The 19,404-nt window shown below is 48.9% G+C and overlaps 5 protein-coding genes across 5 annotated transcripts; 3 read left to right on the plus strand and 2 right to left on the minus strand.

The window, feature by feature from the left end:
- Positions 1–438: 438 nt before the first annotated feature.
- An01g01130 (uncharacterized protein) lies at positions 439–8,351 on the minus strand (the record flags this gene model as incomplete). The annotated part of the gene is made up of 6 exons (XM_001388518.3): positions 439–485; positions 902–937; positions 1,039–7,382; positions 7,456–7,792; positions 7,853–8,185; positions 8,258–8,351. The coding sequence occupies 6 exons, from the start codon at positions 8,349–8,351 to the stop codon at positions 439–441; spliced, it is 7,191 nt and encodes a 2,396-aa protein (XP_001388555.3).
- Positions 8,352–10,140: 1,789 nt separating this feature from the next.
- An01g01140 (uncharacterized protein) lies at positions 10,141–11,481 on the minus strand (the record flags this gene model as incomplete). Its single annotated transcript, XM_001388519.1, has 1 exon — positions 10,141–11,481. One exon carries the CDS (start codon positions 11,479–11,481, stop codon positions 10,141–10,143), a length of 1,341 nt encoding a protein of 446 aa, XP_001388556.1.
- A 260-nt stretch (positions 11,482–11,741) lies between these two features.
- On the plus strand, positions 11,742–13,760 carry An01g01150 (uncharacterized protein; the record flags this gene model as incomplete). Its single annotated transcript, XM_001388520.3, has 4 exons — positions 11,742–11,952; positions 11,974–12,257; positions 12,320–13,225; positions 13,623–13,760. 4 exons carry the CDS (start codon positions 11,742–11,744, stop codon positions 13,758–13,760), a joined length of 1,539 nt encoding a protein of 512 aa, XP_001388557.3.
- Positions 13,761–14,457: 697 nt separating this feature from the next.
- An01g01160 (uncharacterized protein) lies at positions 14,458–15,648 on the plus strand (the record flags this gene model as incomplete). The annotated part of the gene is made up of 1 exon (XM_001388521.3): positions 14,458–15,648. The coding sequence occupies one exon, from the start codon at positions 14,458–14,460 to the stop codon at positions 15,646–15,648; it is 1,191 nt and encodes a 396-aa protein (XP_001388558.3).
- Positions 15,649–17,319: 1,671 nt separating this feature from the next.
- On the plus strand, positions 17,320–18,537 carry An01g01170 (uncharacterized protein; the record flags this gene model as incomplete). Its single annotated transcript, XM_001388522.1, has 1 exon — positions 17,320–18,537. The coding sequence occupies one exon, from the start codon at positions 17,320–17,322 to the stop codon at positions 18,535–18,537; it is 1,218 nt and encodes a 405-aa protein (XP_001388559.1).
- Between the last annotated feature and the right edge of the window lie 867 nt (positions 18,538–19,404).

Genomic DNA, 19,404 nt, shown 5'->3' on the forward strand with positions numbered 1-19,404 from the left:
GTACTACAGACCTATCTAAAGGATCCACGTATTTCCTATTTAGGAAGTTTGCTTCCCTTTGACAACTTTGTCAATTGTATTTATTTTTATTTATATGATATCTAGCTTCCTAATTTGGACTATTATTACCCTTTTAGGCTTAGTGACATTTTATCTATTCACTTCCTGATTCACCTCATTTACCCTAACCGGCCTAGCCCCGCTAGATCACCTTCCATTTTCGGACTAACGTTCCTGGGCCGGCCCGACAACTAGAGGATCCTGTGAAAGGCTTTTGCAGAAGACTCTTAGTTGACCTTACCCAATCTTACCGAGTGTACTAGACCGCCTTCATAATTTGCCTAGTACCTTTGACCTCCCGACATCTATTTTATAAAATTAAAATATATACTGATTATATTTACTGTATTTCTCCATATATAATAAGGATATTTTTAGTCATAAAGATATCAAATAATCAACTAATGCAAGGATAGCAGATAGCTCTACAAAAGATATAGGTATATTATATAATAAGATCTGATAGTATAACAGTAATTACTTTTTGCAGTTTGAAAGCTTGTTCATTAGTGAAGATTAATACACAATAAGCGCTGACAACTGACAAGTAGAGAATTTGATTCTGTAAACATAATAAGCCCGGGAAGTCCCGGAGCATGGAGATATATAATATAAAATTTGTTTGGGATTATTAGTAATCTGCGAGCTGGAGCAGACTAGATTTCTAAGAGTAGCTATAAGCTAGCAGCCCCTGTATAACATGCGGCCATGCCTCACTTGATCAATAAATTATATATTCTAATATTCAGATCTTGTCACAACAAATAAAATGATTACTTGATAGTGAGTATTCTCAGACTTCAAGAAAGCCAATGGCTGGTTATATAATAAATAATCTTACTTGGTAGTATTATAATAGCATAAATCATAATATTATCTAGATAAATAATTAATAGTGACTTGCTAGCTTAGTGCAATAATCTGAAAAGAAAAGAAGAATTATCATGGTATATTTACAGGCGAGAATAATCTACTTACTTTTATTCCTGATAATCTTTCCCAATTCCTCCAGTACCATCTCAGCAACACTCAACACCGACGTTGCCGTATCCATTAATGTCAGAAACGGGACATCTACACCCATCGAATTAAAGATATACTGTCTTAGCTCCGCTGATAACATACTATCCATGCCATAGTCACTCAGCGGCAACTTCAAATCCAGCTTCGGCAGCGGCAATAGAATAATATTCGACATTTTCTTCGCTATTGCTTGAATCACCGCTTCGCGTAGCTGCTTCTCGTCGCCTGACGCCAACACAGTTTGAATGACTGACGCAGGGGTGTTAATCCCGCTTTCGGACTGGGATGCCTGCCGCTGCAGGGCGTTAATAAGTACTGAGAAGCGGGTATTGTCTAGATTGTGCCAGAAACCCGTGAAGCCTTGTTTGCGGTGGTCTTGGAGTTTGGTGTCTTCGATGCCAGTTAGGATGTGGCACTGCGCTAGACGATCTCGGGGGACCGTTTGCTGCTGGTCAATATCAGATGATAAAGCAAAGTCGACGATTTGAAGGACTTCGTTCTCGGGAAGGGGACGGATGCCTTTGCGGAGGAGGAGTTCACCGATTTCGCTGTGCTCGTGGAGATACCCGACCTCCGATATGGTGCCCAATCCGAGGGAGATGGCGCGCAGCCCGAGGCTCTGGCGATAGCGCGCAAACACGTCCAGAAAGTGGTTCGCAGCGCAATAGTTGCCCTCAGTGGCCATGCCGATCTGTCCAGTGACGGAGCTAGTCAAAAGCAAGAAATCCAGAGCGGATTCGCACTTGAGTTTGCCCAGGGCTTGGTGGATATTCCATGTTCCACGCACCTTGGCTTGCGTGCCTGTAAGCCAGTACTCACGAGGCATGTGACTGAAAATGGCTTCGTGGAGGCCCATTGCGGCCTGAATCACTCCACCCAGAGGCGCATCAGCAACTGCCGCTGCTACTGCGCGCTCCACGTCCTCGTACGTAGTAACGTCGCCGGTTACGATTGTACAGCGTGCCCCAGCCTGTTTTAGCTCCTGGACAAAATGCCTGGCAGCTGGTTTGGCTAGACCTGTGCGGCTGAGGAATATGAAGTGACGGGCTCCGCGGTTCATCATCCACCGTGATAGACTTCGACCAAGACCGCCTAGACAGCCGACCATTAGGTAGGATTTATTTGGGTTTAGAACGGTAGAGTAGAGCACAGGAACCGTGGGGACGATTTGCGTCTGGTCTTCAAAGGAAATTACGATCTTACCCATCCGCTTGGCGTTGTTGAAGTGGTTGCAGGCTGCACTTAGTTCTGAGACGGGGAAGACGGCCAAGGGCTGGACGGGCTGAACGTGTCCGGCGCGGACCAGCTGCAACAAACGCGCAAGAATTGTACGCTTTAACTGGCGGGCCGCTTCGGGCGTGTCGAGTTCATTCAGCATGTTTAGGTCGAACGACGTGAAAGTAGTTCCGCGCGCAAAGGTGGACATATTGAGCTTACCGCAGTCGAGAATATCGCGTTTACCAATCTCGACAAAGCGTCCCCAGTCCGCTAGGCAATCCCAGCTTTCGTGGAGGAGGTCTCCCACCAAGGAGTTCAGAATGACATTGACACCGCGTCCTCTAGTTTGGACTTTAATCTTCTCTGCGAACCTGGTATCATGCGAGGAAAAGATGTTCTCGGAACGGAGCCCGAAATGCTCGACCAGATACCGCTTCTTCTCTTCGTTGCCCACGGTGGCGTAAATGTCGCCCACCCCAAGGTGTTGAGCAAGTTGGATCGTTGCAATGCCAACAGCACCAGCAGCAGAGTGAATGAGAAGCGATTCACCGGGCTCGAGACGTGCGCGGTATTCGAGCGCGTACACGGCTGTAAAGAAGACGACTAGAACACCCGCCATGCTAACCAAGTCCTCATGCTCCTCTAGCCTGATACAGCTCCACCAAGGTACTGTCTCGTAGGTGCCAAAGTGGCCGTTATGCATGACTGCCACTCGATCACCGACCTTGAATGATTGCACGTCGGCACCCAACTCCACAATTTGCCCCGTGAACTCAGAACTGCAAGTGGCATTTTTTGTGGATACTCGACCGGCCATCACATAAACATCTTTAGCATTGAGGCCCATACATGCAACCTTAACAAGAACATGGTCGGCGGGCAGCGTGGGCGATGATGGTCGTTGCACAAACCTTGCTGAGTTCAGTTGGCCTGGTTCCGGAACTAACAAATAGGCGTTGTCAACCTGAGCTAGCGGCTTGGGCATGGGGATGCTGTTGTGTCGTCTCCTGAATTCACGGTTCAATCGCTCGTCGGGTACGACGCGGCTAATCAGGAGCTGCGAGCCGTCGCGAATGTACTCATAGTCTACTTCATTCTTCTGCTGCAAAATTTGGCAGACATCCCGGGAAACCACTGACATTTCAGTTGCTGGGTCAATTTCCAGCGAGAAGATTCTGGTAGAGGGCTGCTCGACGATGAGAGCCCGAGCCAGACCGGTAAAGATAGACCGTGTGGGATCGAATCCGTTGTGAACACCACTACCGCTAATCCAGAAGATATGGGCAGCATGCTCGATCACTTTCTTGATTGCGTCATACTCCTCTGCCGTTGGGTCTGACAGCAGGGATTTGTGCAATTCTAGCACCGACACGACCAGGGTTTGGGGCAGAATGGGTGAGTGGGGAATATCGCGTAGCGTCAATGCCTGCACGGGCATGTCCAATTCTTTGCTCAAATGACTAGCTAGCTTTGAGTCCATGAAGGAAGCCTCGACCAGAAGAACATGGTTGAACTGTGAGGTGAACTTGGGGTTGGGACGTAGAACGTGTACACCGTGATCGCGATCCGTCAGTTGCAAATGCGACGAGGGCACTGGGGCTGGGAATTGAGTGCAAGGGCCCAGAAAGAACGTGCACTCATTGGTATGCTTCTTCAGGTGGCCTACCACTGCCTGGCTGGTTCCCTGCCCCAAAATGCACACGCCGTACTGGTCATCCGAGGTGGCCTTGCGGTAAGCCATAGAGCCAAGGCCTAAAGGCACAGTATAATTGCGGACTTCTGCAACCTCCAGCGCTCCATCGGGACCTATTCTTCCCAAGGAGAATGTCTCGAAACGTCGGTAGACTACGGGGGCCTCCAGGACCTCCAAGCAGGCCAAGGCCACAAAGGACAGGTCTGNTGCGAGACACAGAATCCTGGAATCAGGCTTCTTGTGAACAATCATATCCAGGGCAGCTAGCAGCCGCGAGCGTGACCCAAACGCCCCGAGATCAGTCACAGAGAGCACATGAGCAAGGGCTGAAGAAAAGACGGCATCTTCGGATATTCGCGTGATGTCGGGCTTCCGGTGCACGCGTCCCATGGGATGGCGGACCTCCTCCGTACGTTCCTGTGCGCTGAAGGCGGTCATTTCAACATTTTCAAACTGTACCACAGGCTGTTGGTTCTGATTCAACAAGTATGTGCTCGCCCTGTGCTTCTGAAGTCCGACCACCGAAGCCTTGGCACGAATGATGCCAGTCTCGCCAGGAGCATGCGGGGCCAAGCTCATGCTGACCTCCCCGAGGAGAGTCGGGACCCGGGCCACCAGCCCATTATGGAATCCACCACTGCATGCAATGAGGGCAAGCTGAAGAACGGTGTCCAGTAGGGTCGGGTGCAGGAAGTATCTAGGATATAGTTGAGCGCCGGTGGGGACTTCTGGGGCGAATGAACTGGTCGAAGTTTCGGCATATAAGGTTCCTTTGCTTTCTGGCGTGTAGACCTCTTGTATGCGTTGGAACGCCGAATAATACTTGAGGCCGCCTCGAGCAATAACATCATACCAAACGTGTTTGCTTCGGCCGGTCAGTCGACAGTTAGGGGATGGGACTGCGTGCGAAGTACCGTCGGGGCCGCAATCCAACCGGATCATTCCCTTGGCGTGAAGTGTGTAGGTACTTCCGTCCAACACGGTGAATATTTGGAATTCCCACCAGTGTTGCGAATCACGGACGTTAGAAATGGGAAGCGGACGAAGCTCGGTAAACAGCTCAATCGAGTCGTCGTCTTTCAAAGGAAGCGCTTTTAGCAAGGCCACTTGACGAAGGATGACGCGTTTGCTAGTTAGATCGGTGCCTGAGGGCAAAGCCTTTTGTATCAGAGCCTCCACTGCCATGGCAGTATATCCTGCGGCGGGGAAGACAGGGGTATCGCCCAGTCGGTGGTCCCGGAGCCAAGGTACATGATCGAGGTGCAAAAGGTTGCGCCACGCAAAGGATGCCGGGCTTCCTCCAGGCACTTCTGTCCCAAGCAACTCATGCCTAGGATTCTGGCGATACCGGCTCTCCCGGCTCGTTCTTGATTCATTCCAGAGGGGTTTCTCATAGTGCCAGGCGTAAGTTGGGAGGTCGTAGATGAATTTAGCGGGAGATTCGTTGCGGTAGCTGCGCAGTAGCTTCGAGAAGTCCAGCCTGAAGCCATGGACGAAAAGATATCCAAGGAAGCTGAGTAGTGTCACTGATCCATCTTGCCCTCGCTTTAGTGTGCCGTGGTAAGGTGTCGACTGTCCAAGCGTTTGAATGATGGGGAGTTTCAGGGCTGTGTGCGGTCCCATTTCGATCCACAAGTTGGGAGCTATCCACTCAGACAGCCCCTTCAGACCTTCGGAGAACCGCACAGGCGACTCCAGGTTGAGTCGCCAGTACCCCGTAGTGCGAGCCATCTGACGCTTCAAGGGCTTACAGATGACCGTCGAGTACATATGAGTGTTAAGGGGGGCAGTGTCAGGGACGATATCTTTGGCAAAAATGCCAGCCTTATCCAGGAGGCTTTGGTAGAGCTTACCCACGCTGACCATGTGGTGAGAATGATAGGCTTTCCCATCAGTTTTCAATATCCGAGCAAATACGCCTTTTGCCTGGAGGGCGGTAACCACAATCTCAATACTCCCGCGGTCACCACTGATGGTCACACTAGATGGTGAATTGATGCACGCTACTTTAACGTTGTCAGCGAGGTCTAGCCTGGTGATCCAGTCGAAAGCCGCATCAGAGCTCAGGCCGACGGCTGCCATGGCGCCTGCGGTTGATGCTTGTCTCGTAACCGCGTACCCCCTGTAATATGCAAGAACGATTGCCTCGCTCGCAGAGAGCAGACCAGCTACGTATGCTGCTCCAATCTCACCCGAGGAGTGCCCAATCACTCCTTCGGCCAAAATTGACCAAGATCGCAGCAGCGCCACCAATCCAATCTGAACGGCGGTGGTGATCGGTTGTGCGAACACTGCCTGGTTGATGGGGCAGGTGTCGGACTCGTCCATTATAATATCGAGGATTTTCCATTGAGGGGCGTGTGGAAGACCCTTCAGTTCCACGTCGAGCTGATGGATTGTGCTGGCAAACGTAGGGTAGTGTAGCAGCTGCCGAGCCATGCCTTGCCACTGAGCGCCCTGACCGGTGAATACAAATGCTAGTCTGCTACTACCTAACTCAAGGTTGGAGGTAGAAACTTGTAGGTTTGCCACCGTGATATCTTGTGCCAAGGTCTCTTGTCGGGTAATCACGTAGCCCCGACAGGCAAACTGAGATCGTCTCTGTCCTAGAGTATAGGCGAGGTCGCTGACTGAGAGGCACGAAAGATCCCGATTGGATAGCCGTTCCACTCGACCCTTGAGAGATTGAAGGCGATTTGCAGAGAAGGGAAGTAGATACGGCAGCTGTGATACTCGAGCCGTCTTATGAATTTCCGCACCAGTTCCCCCAGTCCTTATTGAAACTTGATTCTTTTTGTGGTCCGCTTCCTCTATAATGACGTGGGCATTTGCACCACCATAACCAAACGAGTTTACACTGATGCGATTTGGACCACCGCGGGCGGATAATGGGAAGGGGGTCATCCGGGTAACGACATCAACACCCCATTCCTCAGTCTTGATCTTGGGGTTAATGTTCTTGACGCTGATAGTCGCTGGAATCTGTCCGTGCTCCAACGCCAGGGTAGCTTTGATGAGACTAGACAACCCGCTAGACGCCTCACCGTGCCCGAGGTTTGGCTTAACTGAGCCAATCAAAGTTGCGGACGCCCGTTGCTCTTTGCGAAAGACACGCGACAGGGCCTCTACTTCCATTGGATCGCCGACCTTGGTACCAGTGCCATGAGCTTCGACGTACGCTGTTTCTGCGGGATCCAGTCCAGCGCGTGCATAGGCCTTGCGGATCACGGCCACCTGACCGTCGATGCTCGGCTGCGCTATACCTGGTGTGCGGCCGTTACTGTTCACTGCGGTGCCACGAATGATTGACCGAATAGCATCCTGATTACGGATAGCATCTTCTAGTCGTTTAATGTAGATGGCATTAACACCGTCTGCTCGTGCGTACCTTAAAGTTTTCGTTCCGCGTCAGTCATAGGAATGAGTTACCGGTGATGATGGGATCGGAAGATTGGACTCACCCATCAGCGGAAGTATCAAAGGTATGGCAGAAAGATGTTGGCGATAGGAACCCACCCTGGGATACTGTGGCATGTAGCTCAGGGGACTGAATCAGGTTGACGCCCGCCACGATGGCTGAATCGCACTCGCCATTCTGTAATGCGTTACAAGCAAGGTGGAGTGCGTAGAAAGAGGACGAGCAACCTGTGTCTACTGTACAACTTGGCCCTTTCAGGTTGAAGACATGACTGATGCGGTTCCCGAGGATAGTGGCCCCCATTCCCAGGTTACTATACCGCGTCAAGCTCTCTGGGTCTTTCGTCTGCATGGCAATGTAATCTGGTGTGAATGATGCCACTGTTCTTATGGTAAGTCAATTGACTCTTGAGTAAGATCATTACTTGGCAGGCGACGTACTATAAACCCCGACATTGGCACCGGATACTTCATCCAGGGTTACGCCGGCGCTCTCAAAGGTCTCAAATACTACCTCTAGCACCCTCCTCTGCTGGGGGTCCATAACAGCTGCATCTCGATTATTGATGCCGAAGAACTGGTTGTCGAAGTTGCGGATGTCATCCTGAAGAAAGTATCCGCCCAATGGTAGAGTCGTGCCCGGCTCATCCTTGCTGCCCCTATAGCTATGGATGTTGAAGCGATCCTTAGGGACCTCACTCACACCCGAGCGGCATTCTCTCAAGAAATCCCAGAGCTGAGCGGGACTGGAAACATCGCCGGGAAGCCGGCAGCCTAGACAATACTGATTATAATCTCGTTCAAACGCCTGACTTTATCGACAATGGTGATAAGGTCGAAACTTACCAATTCCGACAACCGCCATAGGCATGCTTGTTTGCTGCGCAGCGGCAGGAGCCACCGGCAGTCCTGGAACTGCCACGGTGTCTGGCAATTGCATAGTAATAGTCGAATCTCTATGCCGTGCTGTACACTATATGCCGCTTTCGAAGGGAGGGCTTGAGGAGATTGACTACTTACCTACTCAGGTTATAACTAAGAGGAAACTTCCGGGCTGATTCCTAGGCACATAAGGCTTGATATATATACATCAATCACTGTGGCTCCGGAACGCAATGTAAGAATAATACTAGTTTACCAGTGCAGTACTACGCCTAGAAGGGTCAGCATTGATGTCTGGGGCATTGGTTTGCTTCCAAGGCACTGGGAGAAGACGCTCGGAGCGAGAAGTGGCCCGCCCACTGTGAATCGTTCACATGTATTAGTCGGGAGCCGGGTTGTCGGTGCAAGGGACACAGCCGTGGGTTGTAGAATGTTACTGCGTGAGCACTCTAGGGAGACCGGGGAGACCCACTGGCGCAGCGCAGTCAGCCCAGTCATAGATAGTAATACGGAGCGTGAAATCCGAAATGGGGTGATTGATTACTGCTTTTGACCGCCGACAGTAGTGCGCCACCGCGGATGCGCCCGCGCACGCCCCCCTCTCTTAGCCCCATTGCATGTCATGCGTTTTGACCAGCCGCCGGATATTCCTACTCCCCCTGTTTCAACAACAACTCTCTAACTTAAATTCCTTTATGACCGACCCCTTACCTATCCATTTTACCGACCAACCGACGTACTTCACCTACTGAAATTGACAAACGTTGTAGCAATTCGAAAGGTCGAATGGTGATGTTGTAGCTATAGTTATGGGATTCTGGTATTACTCTGTTTGAGAACAGCGTTCGCTAGCTCAATACCTTGAGGTAGAAACGAGGATTTTGCCAGCAGTCTAGGGCGCTCGGAAGGAGCGGTTGAAGATAGAGATCCTCATAATTACGTAGTATCGCCTACTAGTGAACTACTAACTGCCAGTCTTGCGTGGGGGTCCCAGTTGTGATGGGTTCAGGAATAAATGACCCATTACTAGCGTGGTTTGGGCAATTCCCAGGGTTTCTCGCTTATTTGTTTGTTTTTGTTTGTTTTTTTTTTTTTCTTTCCTTTCTTTTTTTTTGATGCATTTTATATGTCGCTCAGTCACGTGAACGGGCTCATTCGGTGGCAAGATTTCTCTAAATATGACTGCACTGATTGGTATGTAGCTCAACGCGGTCTGATACCCTCCTACTATTTACTAATTCTGATCGCACCTTGTGAGAGAGCCCTCTTAATATTTCAAGACTAGTTACAGAGTATATATTAATTTGAGACACTAGTACGGAGTACCCCTCCGACGGAGCGCAACGGGACGTAGAAAGTATAGTCTTAATCTAAATAAACGAATCAGGTACGGGTAAGCATGCATTCATCTAGGTGGGCCTCTTTCACGGACGTCTTTGTTGAAAGTATCCACTGAGAGGTGCTTTTCGTAAATCTCTAGACTTTAAAGACAAGGCAAAGGGAGAGTAGTGGACTCTACTGCTTGAAAGTTGAAAGCCTACTATGTGGGTCCATGGCCACGCTAAGAGACAGTACTAGACAGAAACCGCCTGAACATCATTACTAGAATAGGAAGGAGTATTCAACCCAAGATGGGGGCGGATATCTTAAAAAAGCAATCCTATGAAGCAAACAGTACGGCCATCTCTTCGCTTACTGGGTAAGGACCAACAGGAAAGCCTACTATAAATCGAATTGGAGGCGGGGGGGCGGCGGCGCTCAGATGGACGGAAAATATCCCTGTCATTTCCTATAACTAACGATGTCTGCATGTCGCAAGTGCAAAAGGAGGTTTCATTTTCTCCACCTTAGTTTGCTAATAGCTCCTTTGTGAGAACCGTCACAATTTCCTGCAGGTACTGAGAGATATGCTCTGGCTCATGGTACGCGTCATTGAAGCTGTACACAAGCTGCAGTTGGTCCCGGAAGGTGGAGATAGACAACATATTCATGCCCATCACAACGTCGACTCCGAGCATGAAATCGCGAACGATCACTTTGTTGGTTCCGTAAGACCGTCGCATGTGGTTCTCAATGATTCCCAGGCTACTGGGGATTGCGTCTCTTGGGAAAGGCCCCTTTTGGTACTCCGGGTTCTGAGTGACAGCAAACAGAAGGTCGGTCATATGCGGCACCAAGGGCAGCTTACTGGGATCATCGGCGAAAGTCGTTCGGTAAAACTGGTTAAGAGCCTGTGCCGTGGGACCGAACGAAGATGGAGACTCCAGGTGCACGGGAAACAAGGTGTAACCAAGCGAGGCAGTGTACTGCGACCCATGTTTGGGCAGGTAGGGGCGGAGATTAAACTGTGCAGTATTGACATAATGGCACGATGGATGATCGGGATCGGCGTGCTTCTTGATCGTCTCAATGTAGGCTGCATGGACCGCGGAAGTAACAGTGATGTTTTTCGCTTTGCAGGCCTGGATGATGGCCTCAGTGGTTCGTGTGGGGACATCCAGCCTCGCATGCTGCGACTGGCCGGCCGGACGATTGCCGAGGTTAGAGACAGGCCCTATGCCAGGAGCATGATCAATGTAAGGCTTCCAAAGTGCCATCATTCTGTCTGATTCCTCGGGGGTCGGTTGCTCAGCCACCCCAAGAATTTCACGAAGGGTAGGTGCCAATCGGGAGGGTTCATCGCCGAATGTGATCTTCTCCGCGGGTGGAGACACTAGGATGCTTAGCAGCCGGTCCAACAACCGAATGACCCCGATACCATCAATAGTATCGTGAGGGGTACGTAAAACCAATTGAGACGAGGCAGGGAGGTAGTATAGTGTAGCCTGCGCAATAGGTGTGATACTGGCGTACAGGTCCTCCGCGTTGGCAGCTGCAGATATGATCACGGTTGAGGCAATCCAAGCCTGCAAGGCTGTGTCGTCGGGCACCTCATAGACTTTGGTCGTGCCGTTGTGGACTGTGGCTATCTGGGGCTGTTCATACCGCAGCTGCACCCAGGCCTTCTTCAACGAGCACTCCACCTCAGTTGCCGGCATGTCCAACTCAAGCTGGAGTTTGGTGAAAATGGTGTAATGACGCCTGCCATCGTAGGCAGCGGCAGAAAGAGATGCGGTAAGGGCAAAGTAGTTCTCAAGACCATCGCCTGGGCGCTCCCAGCGGTGGGCTGACACTTGTGACCAGGTCATACCTGCGGTAATTGGTGGTGAGAAAGGGAAGAGAGGAGTTTTGGGGCGATGTGACTGAAGCGATTGTGCTGAGAGTGAGAATGAAACCCCTCCGGTCACCTTTTTAAAGAACACCGCCCCCTCAGAAGTAAATTGCGGGCTGTTGGGAGATAGGGGCGAAAGGGCGCTGTTTCATGCAGGCTTAGCGGAAGAGACTGTCGTAAAGTTTGACTAACACCCATCTGAGTCCTACTGATCCTTGTTCTTTCAGTTCTGACCTGATGCCTTGGGGCTTCTCCACCCAGCCCCCTCAGCGTCTTTTCCCTCTCCTTCCCCTCTTTGCTTTAGCTGATTGCTGCGTAATTTCATTCGGCCTTTCATACTGCCGTCAGCATTTTGGAACCGTAACGAGACCAGGGTCCCCTGAGGCTGACAGGGAAACAGACGGTGGAAACAAGGCGCAGCTGCCTCCAACTTCATTCACTCCGGCCCGTCCCTGTTATTGACGACAAGGCCAGGTCCTACACCGTATCTTATTTATTGGCTCCCAGCAACCTTCACTTTTGTCCTTCGTCCTCCTGGTCACAAAGTTCACATTATTTGCCTTAGCTTGCTTTACTGTGCTCTTCATGGCACTAGACATCCCTAAAGATACTCCCGACTGCGGAGAAGGGATTTTAATCACATCAATCTTTCTTATTATTCTTATTATAATATTTACAGTGCTTCGGGTTGTCAGTAAGTTTGTTACTCATCAAGACTGGTGGTGGGATGACTTCTTCGCTCTCCTTGCATTAGTATGTATACTTCAATCAACAGAAAACATATTACGCGTTTCTGACTATATTATTCTACGCAGCCGTTCGAGTTAATCGTCCTCTCCCTCGTGGTGGCGTGGAGACAAATCGGCCTCGGTTATCATATGGAGGTAGTGGCCGCAATAAACCCAGAATATCTTCTTACCGGCGCCCGTTATCTCTACGTGGCAATTTTTTTCTTCGACGGCTCAGTCTGTTTGCCAAAGATTTCGGCCTTGTTCTTCTATGCCCGCATATTTCGAACAAATAACCGCACCTTCCGCATACATCTCTGGATCGTGGGTGGACTTACATCTACATGGCTCTTGGCAGCCTGGATCTCTACCGGTCTTGAATGTCAGCCCATTGCAAAGGCCTGGAATACTGTATTACCAGGAACATGCATTGCCCAGTTTCAATGGTATTTATCAACGGCCGCTCTCTCGTGTATGATTGACTTCTACATCTTGTTCCTCCCGATTCCCATGATTTGGGGTCTGCAAGCCAGTCTGAAGCGCCGTGTATATCTCCTGATTGCCTTCATGATGGCTTACTCAGTCGTGGTGTTATCCCTTGGCCGCCTCGTTGCTGTCATCCAATTCATTCCTATCATGAATCAGGACCTCACTTGGCACTTTGTTAAATATGGCTACTGGTCTATTCTCGAGGGATCGATCTCTATCATCTCCATCAGTGTTCCTAGTTGCCTTGCCTTAGCGAAGGCTCTACGGAATACTTCAGATCCAAAGATTTATTTGGATAGTAATAAAGCTAGTACAAACTCTCCTAGCTATATTAGCTCCCATTTCGGTGAGCAAAAGGATACTGTCTCCTGGCAGAATGGGCACTCGGGTTGCGGCAGTGTCGACAAGCTCGTTTCAGATATCCATGTCAGCCCGGGTGAGTATGGGCATCACCGGAACTTGGATATCCCACTTGGCGCGGTCCGCATTGAAACCGATATCGAGGTGAGCAGGCATGTATGATATTACTTGATACCTGTACATACACAAATGGGAATAGTATGCAATTTGGATATATTGTTACTACTTTGCCAAATGACCTCAAGGCTAGGTAATTGAGTTGGCATCGCCGATTAGGTACAGGCTAATATAACCCCGACTCTACTACTGTATTTATGCGTTGCGGAATGTGGCCGTTCAAAATGTGGAGAGACTCCGATAGATTGATCGCCATATTGCTGTACTCAGTTGACCTAGCAGATCTAGATATATTACCAGCTCATGCTTGAGCCATCAACGAGACGTAGTGGCAAAGATGAATAGCGGTAGTTAAATCCACTCCTCTTTGCCAAGGTTACGATATTGAAAATTGAGATATGTAATTACTGTACTGTCTTTCGAGCCTTCAGCAGGTCTTCAGCTTAGCGGGGGTCGTTTCGATAGGAATGATATGGGAATAAGCCAGTATCTTCTTAACTTATTGACAACATGCTCTCAGATTTTACCCGGTTACTATGAGGAAGTAAGTGCAGGCAGGTAGGGAGGCCCAAACCTCAATTCGAAGTTACGAATTGTATCGAAAGACTTTCCTGATCCAACCCATAAGTCTTGACTTTGCGCGGCTCTACTAGAATCTTGTGAGTATTCAATCTAATTCAATTCATAATCTCATACCTGATCGAGCCCGCTAAGTAAGAAGCTAGCTATGCTGGTACTTTATTATTTAAAGCAGTAATATAACCCGAACACTGTTGAATTCCCCAAGCTTGCAGTAAACACGTAAAGCAACACATGCTGTATTATGTTGAGACATTTGAGTCACCCCTGCTGCTTAGTAGCTATTGATATATCGTTTCAGTCTACTTAGCAGATATCTGTTTTGACAATTTATTTTATATTTTTTTTATTATTTAAGAGTCTGATACAGGTAGTATTATATAAGTTTTCCTGATTTTATGTAAGATTATACCGGAATATGGGTTCATATAGTTTTCTATAATGATTTAATCTAATTAATATACTGTTAATTATAAGAGTTTATATTTCTATAATCCTTTCAATATAAAATCTTATAAAAAATATTTATATTAGTGGTAATTCTGTTATCAAAATCTGGGTGAATTTGAAACTAAGCCCCACACCAGATAGTTTAGCGCGGTGAGTGAATTACTAATGTACCTTTCATCATGATTCCCTTTCAAGGTTGTTAGGGTCGCTATTATTACCCGCAGAGCTATATGAGGAGTCCAGCCCCCCTATCTCAAACCTCCACAAGTGCACCAAGTGCTGGATCAATCCTCATGCCTTCCAAGGCTTTTACCTTTTTCTACACCGCGTACACCCTCGTCACTGCCCCGGTATGGCTGGCGGCCGCGGCGATTTACAACATCCCAAAATTCCTCCGGCCCAATGCTGCTTGGTCATGGAAAACAGCAATTACGTCCAGTCAATCGACTATGACAATGATTTATTTGACGACTATTCAGAGAGCCTGGCCAAAGTCACTGGAAGCAGGCCCATTGGGGAATCAATTCATTGTGCTCAAACCCCAAAAGACCATCACCACGAAGACCAAAGAAGGCCAAGGATCAACTCAATTTGAAGTCTACAAGGGAATCACTTGCTCAGTACCGGGAGTGGAGCCCCTACCCGTTGGGGCTGTCTGGTTCCCGGAGGCCCCAGCTGAACCTCCACGGCGACTCATCATTCACTTCTACGGGAGTGCGTATGTGATGTTCGGTAGTCGTCCCGGGGAAACTGGTGAAGTAGGTATCAATGAACTCAGTAAAATGTCCGGATGGCCAGCGCTTGCCATTCAATATCGCTTATCTCGGGATAAGAAAACCACATTCCCTGCGGCACTCCAGGATGGAATCACTGCCTACGTTTATGCTCTCGAGGTACTTAAGATCCCAGCATCTCAGATCGTATTCGCTGGCGACTCGGCAGGCGGCAATCTCGTGGTGGCACTGCTCCGCTACATCAACGAGGAGAACCCGGCGCTTCCGTTGCCTCGCTGTGCAATTCTGTCGTCTCCTTGGGTCGACCTGAGCACTAAATCCATTGAGAATGTGCCCCGGAACCGCAATTACAACGCCGACTATGTCACACAGGATTTTCTTGACTGGGGCCGGAAGGCCTACACACCTGAGGGGTGGGATAGCAATAACTCCTGGATTACATTTCTAGGAAACGAGACTCAGCTGGGTACCCCGGTCTTTGTCAATGCTGGTACATCGGAAGTCCTTTATGATGATATCATGAAGTTTGCAGAGAACTTGAGGAAGAAGGGTAATGAGGTTGAAGTGCTCGAAACTCCTAACTCATGCCATGTTCCTTATCGGCTTGGTAAGGATTGGGACCTGGAAGAAGAGCAGGCTATTTGCTTGGCGACTATGACTAAATTTCTTGAGAAAACCGGTGCTTGAGTGGGCAGCTGTATATAGGTCTTCTCGAAGTGCTCGAGATAGACCCGTCACCTGATCGAAATACATTATCTAGATGAGTTGGAACATTTGTGCAACACCTTATGTCTCCAATCTATAGAGAATCCATGCAACCTTGGAAACATCAAAGTGCAGACTTCAAATTGTTCAAGTTGATATTTGAGGTTACAGAGACTTGTGTTCATCTATCCCGCACATCGGACTGTCTAGTGGGAACTTTTAGCCCTCTGGATGATGCACAATTAGTCCCAAAGTCCTTCAGCAGAGCGCTATGGTACTGTAACTAGGCTGTAGGCAAACCTAATTGTCTGGGCTCACCCTACCTCACTTAGCAACTCCATTCATTGCTGGGTCTACCTGTGATAGGACTGGACACCAACCAAGCCTTCCCAGATGCCATCAACTTCTGCAAGAACCAATCCAGCTCCAGCAAATCGTCGGTAACTGCCTTGAGACTCCAGAGCGAGACGGAGAACATCCGAATTGAAGGAGTTAAAACAGCGCCGCGAAACATCGTCAAGGCTTTTGTGGACCGAGACCAAGATGTGAAGCTACTCCGGGAACGATCGGAATCGCTGCAGGCTCTCCCGGGAGTGAAGCTCCAGCGAGAACAATGGTATCCTATCAAATTGGATGCAGTCCGGACAACCGACGTCTTTGACGACCTGGGAAAGGAGAAGAGCGACTTCTAGGAAAATTTCGCTACAAAGAACAGAGGTTCTTAGATTAGATTAATCCAGTGGCTGAGCGGTGGAAAAGCATACAGGTCAATGGCGGTCTATCTGGCGAAGGAAAGCGAGGCCATGGCACTCTTAGCCACAGACTGGTCTATATCGGTGGCGAAGTAGTCTTCTCCAAAGTCTTTCAACACCAGCTCCGACCAGTGCGCCGCCACAACTGCCAACAGTACGGACATGAAGCAGCCAGATGTCGTCGCAATCGCATACGGCACACAGTTCCGCTTCTCCGTCAACTCCCGGCCGTCCGGGCCCCGCCAAAAAAGCACACTTTCCCTTCCTGGTAACCAAGATTTGTCATTTTGCGCATACGCCAGCGCTGATAATAACTGATACGTGAGCAATTGGTAATATGGAGCTTCTGGAACGTGTTCAACTCACAACGTACAATTAACCACATACCTAATTGGGTTAGATTAGCCCTATATAGGAATAGCGCATAAGAATTGTCTCAATATCTCGCTATATCCAATGATGTGCTTCCAAACCTTTGTCGATTTTGCCTCGTCAAAAGCGTCAAATCTCGTTGATTTTATCATGCAATAACCCTGCCAAATCTTGGATAATTTTATTCGATCATAGACTGTTCAAAGCCTTATAAAATGCTGATTCTTATAGTGCTATTCTTAATGATTTTATCTGAGGATCCGCTAATAAATTCGCCATAGAGATCAATCGGTTTTGATAGTCAGTATAAACAGGTGTTCTAGGCTCATGACAAATATGCGATCGACCTCCGTCCAGAGATAACCCAGAATGGAAGTTCTTGCGATGTCGTGATTATTCGCTCACAATAATGTGGGTCGGGTAGTATATAAGAAGATTGAAAAATGCATTCTCTAAAGGACAATTAGAAGGAACCCAAGTTGGCTCATATCCTCGCTCCTCGCCTTTATCGATTAGCCCAACAACAACCATGAAGACCTTCACTTCTGCCTTGATCGGTGCTGCTGCATTGGCACAGAACGTCAATTCCTCTCTTCTTTCTGGCCCTGCTGGTCTGGAATTCCCCAATGTGACCGGGTTGATGAATCATACCGTCCACGTTTCCAACGGCGGATCAGCCCATTGCATCTCCGGTATCGTTAAAGTCAATGCAACAACCGACAAAAACCTCAAGTTCGCGTACAACTTGCCCTCTAATCAGTCGCAAGTAACTCGGACACTCGTCAGCCTGTGGTCGTCAGGCGGGGATGGCTACGTGAAATCCCTCACGAGCGGCACCCAACGGATCACCGGCAGCTACGATATCGAGGCGACATATTGTCTGCCTGCAGGCGAAAACTCAAAGACAACCAAGGTCCAGCTCCTCACGCACGGTATTGGCGTGGACCGCCACTACTGGGACTTTGCCTCGGGATATAGCTACGTCGACACCGCCGCGGCCGCAGGGTATGCCACATTCCTGTACAACCGTCTCGGCGTTGGCGCATCGTCGAAGGAAGACCCATTGAATGCCGTGCAATCGCCACTTGAGCTGGAGATTCTCGAGGCACTGGCAAGCAAGCTTCGCCAAGGTACCCTTGGTGACCGCGCCTTTACGACTGTCGTGGGTGTAGGCCACTCGTTTGGGAGCATCCTGACCCAGGGTGTCACCGCGGCTTACCCAAAGACCCTCGACGCCGCAGTGTTGACAGGATTTACACTCAATTCGAACGGTCTGCCTGGTTTTGGCCTGGGTCTTAATGCAGCCATTGCCTCGGAAACCCAGCCGTACCGCTTCAGTGGGCTCTCTACTGGATACCTTGTCGCTGGGACGCCCGTGTCGAATCAGATTGCGTTTTTCTACGACCCTGGTTTTGACCCCGAAATCCTATCGCTGGCAGATGCCACCAAGGGAAGCTTCACGCTGGGTGAACTTTTCACGTTAACGCACGTTATCAATGCAACGAGCGAATTCCAAGGTCCCGTTGCGGTCGTTGCTGGAAATGAAGATTTGCCTTTCTGTAACGGGAACTGCAGTTCTCCGTCCAATATTTTGGCTGGTCTTGTGCCTGCGCTGTATCCGGAAGTATCAGAGGAGAATACTGCTACCTACGTGGCTCCTGCTGTAGGTCACGCCTTGAACTTGCATTATGCGGCGCCGGGTGCTTTTAACTTCATTCAGGACTTTCTCAAGAAGCACAATGTGTAAGGGTCGAAGATTGAGGTTTCATACAATCATGTAATATTTCACGCTGTGACCATCTTTACTAATTCACCCCCTTGTCAAATTTGATGTACATATGCGCGTTCTTCGGAGTAGGGTTAGCCTACCACGTGCAGCCGACATCAGTTCATATCAATTCACATACATGTATCAGACAATGCCATTCAATCTATTTATCCCTAAACTTACTTGATACTCTGTGTTCTAAAACAGGATTGATCAGTAAACCACAGCGGATTATACAGGTATAGCAGAAGATTTTGGATTATATTATTATTATATAATCCAAAATTAGATATAATATCTGCAACAAGCTCTTCTCATGTAAATTGCACCTCCAACGGCATGCATTTGATATGCATGTGACCGTGACATGAGTTCGCTCTCCACAACCACAGTCTCGTTCCCAGTGAATCAGATGCATTGGACACTTTTCTTTGAATCATACCGGCATGCTTTCTTTGCATTATTATTCTCGAGTCACATAACAGATCGGGACGAACAGCTAGGCTCTTCGTTAAGGAGTCTTAAGTGCAATTTGCGGGCTGGCATCTCGATAAATCATAATGATCGTTTCATTAAGCTTTCAATAAGAAGCGCCTTAGGGCGGTAAAAAGTATCCATCATAATGCTACCCAATTATCATGAGTAAGACATGTTGCCACGGGGAACGAGAGCTTCTGACTGACTAACACCCAGTATCATGCAATCCAGGACGGTTGAATTCATTATCGGCAAAAACCGAAACTGCTTCTCGATTCACGCTGCGTTGGCAAGCTTTTCTTCCCCAGGAAGATATTCAATTTTCCTATCAATACCGAAGTAGATGATGCCGACTTAGGCCGTTGCTGT

The sequence above is a fragment of the Aspergillus niger genome, assembly GCF_000002855.4.
Source record: "Aspergillus niger supercontig An01".
Taxonomy (NCBI): domain Eukaryota; kingdom Fungi; phylum Ascomycota; class Eurotiomycetes; order Eurotiales; family Aspergillaceae; genus Aspergillus; species Aspergillus niger.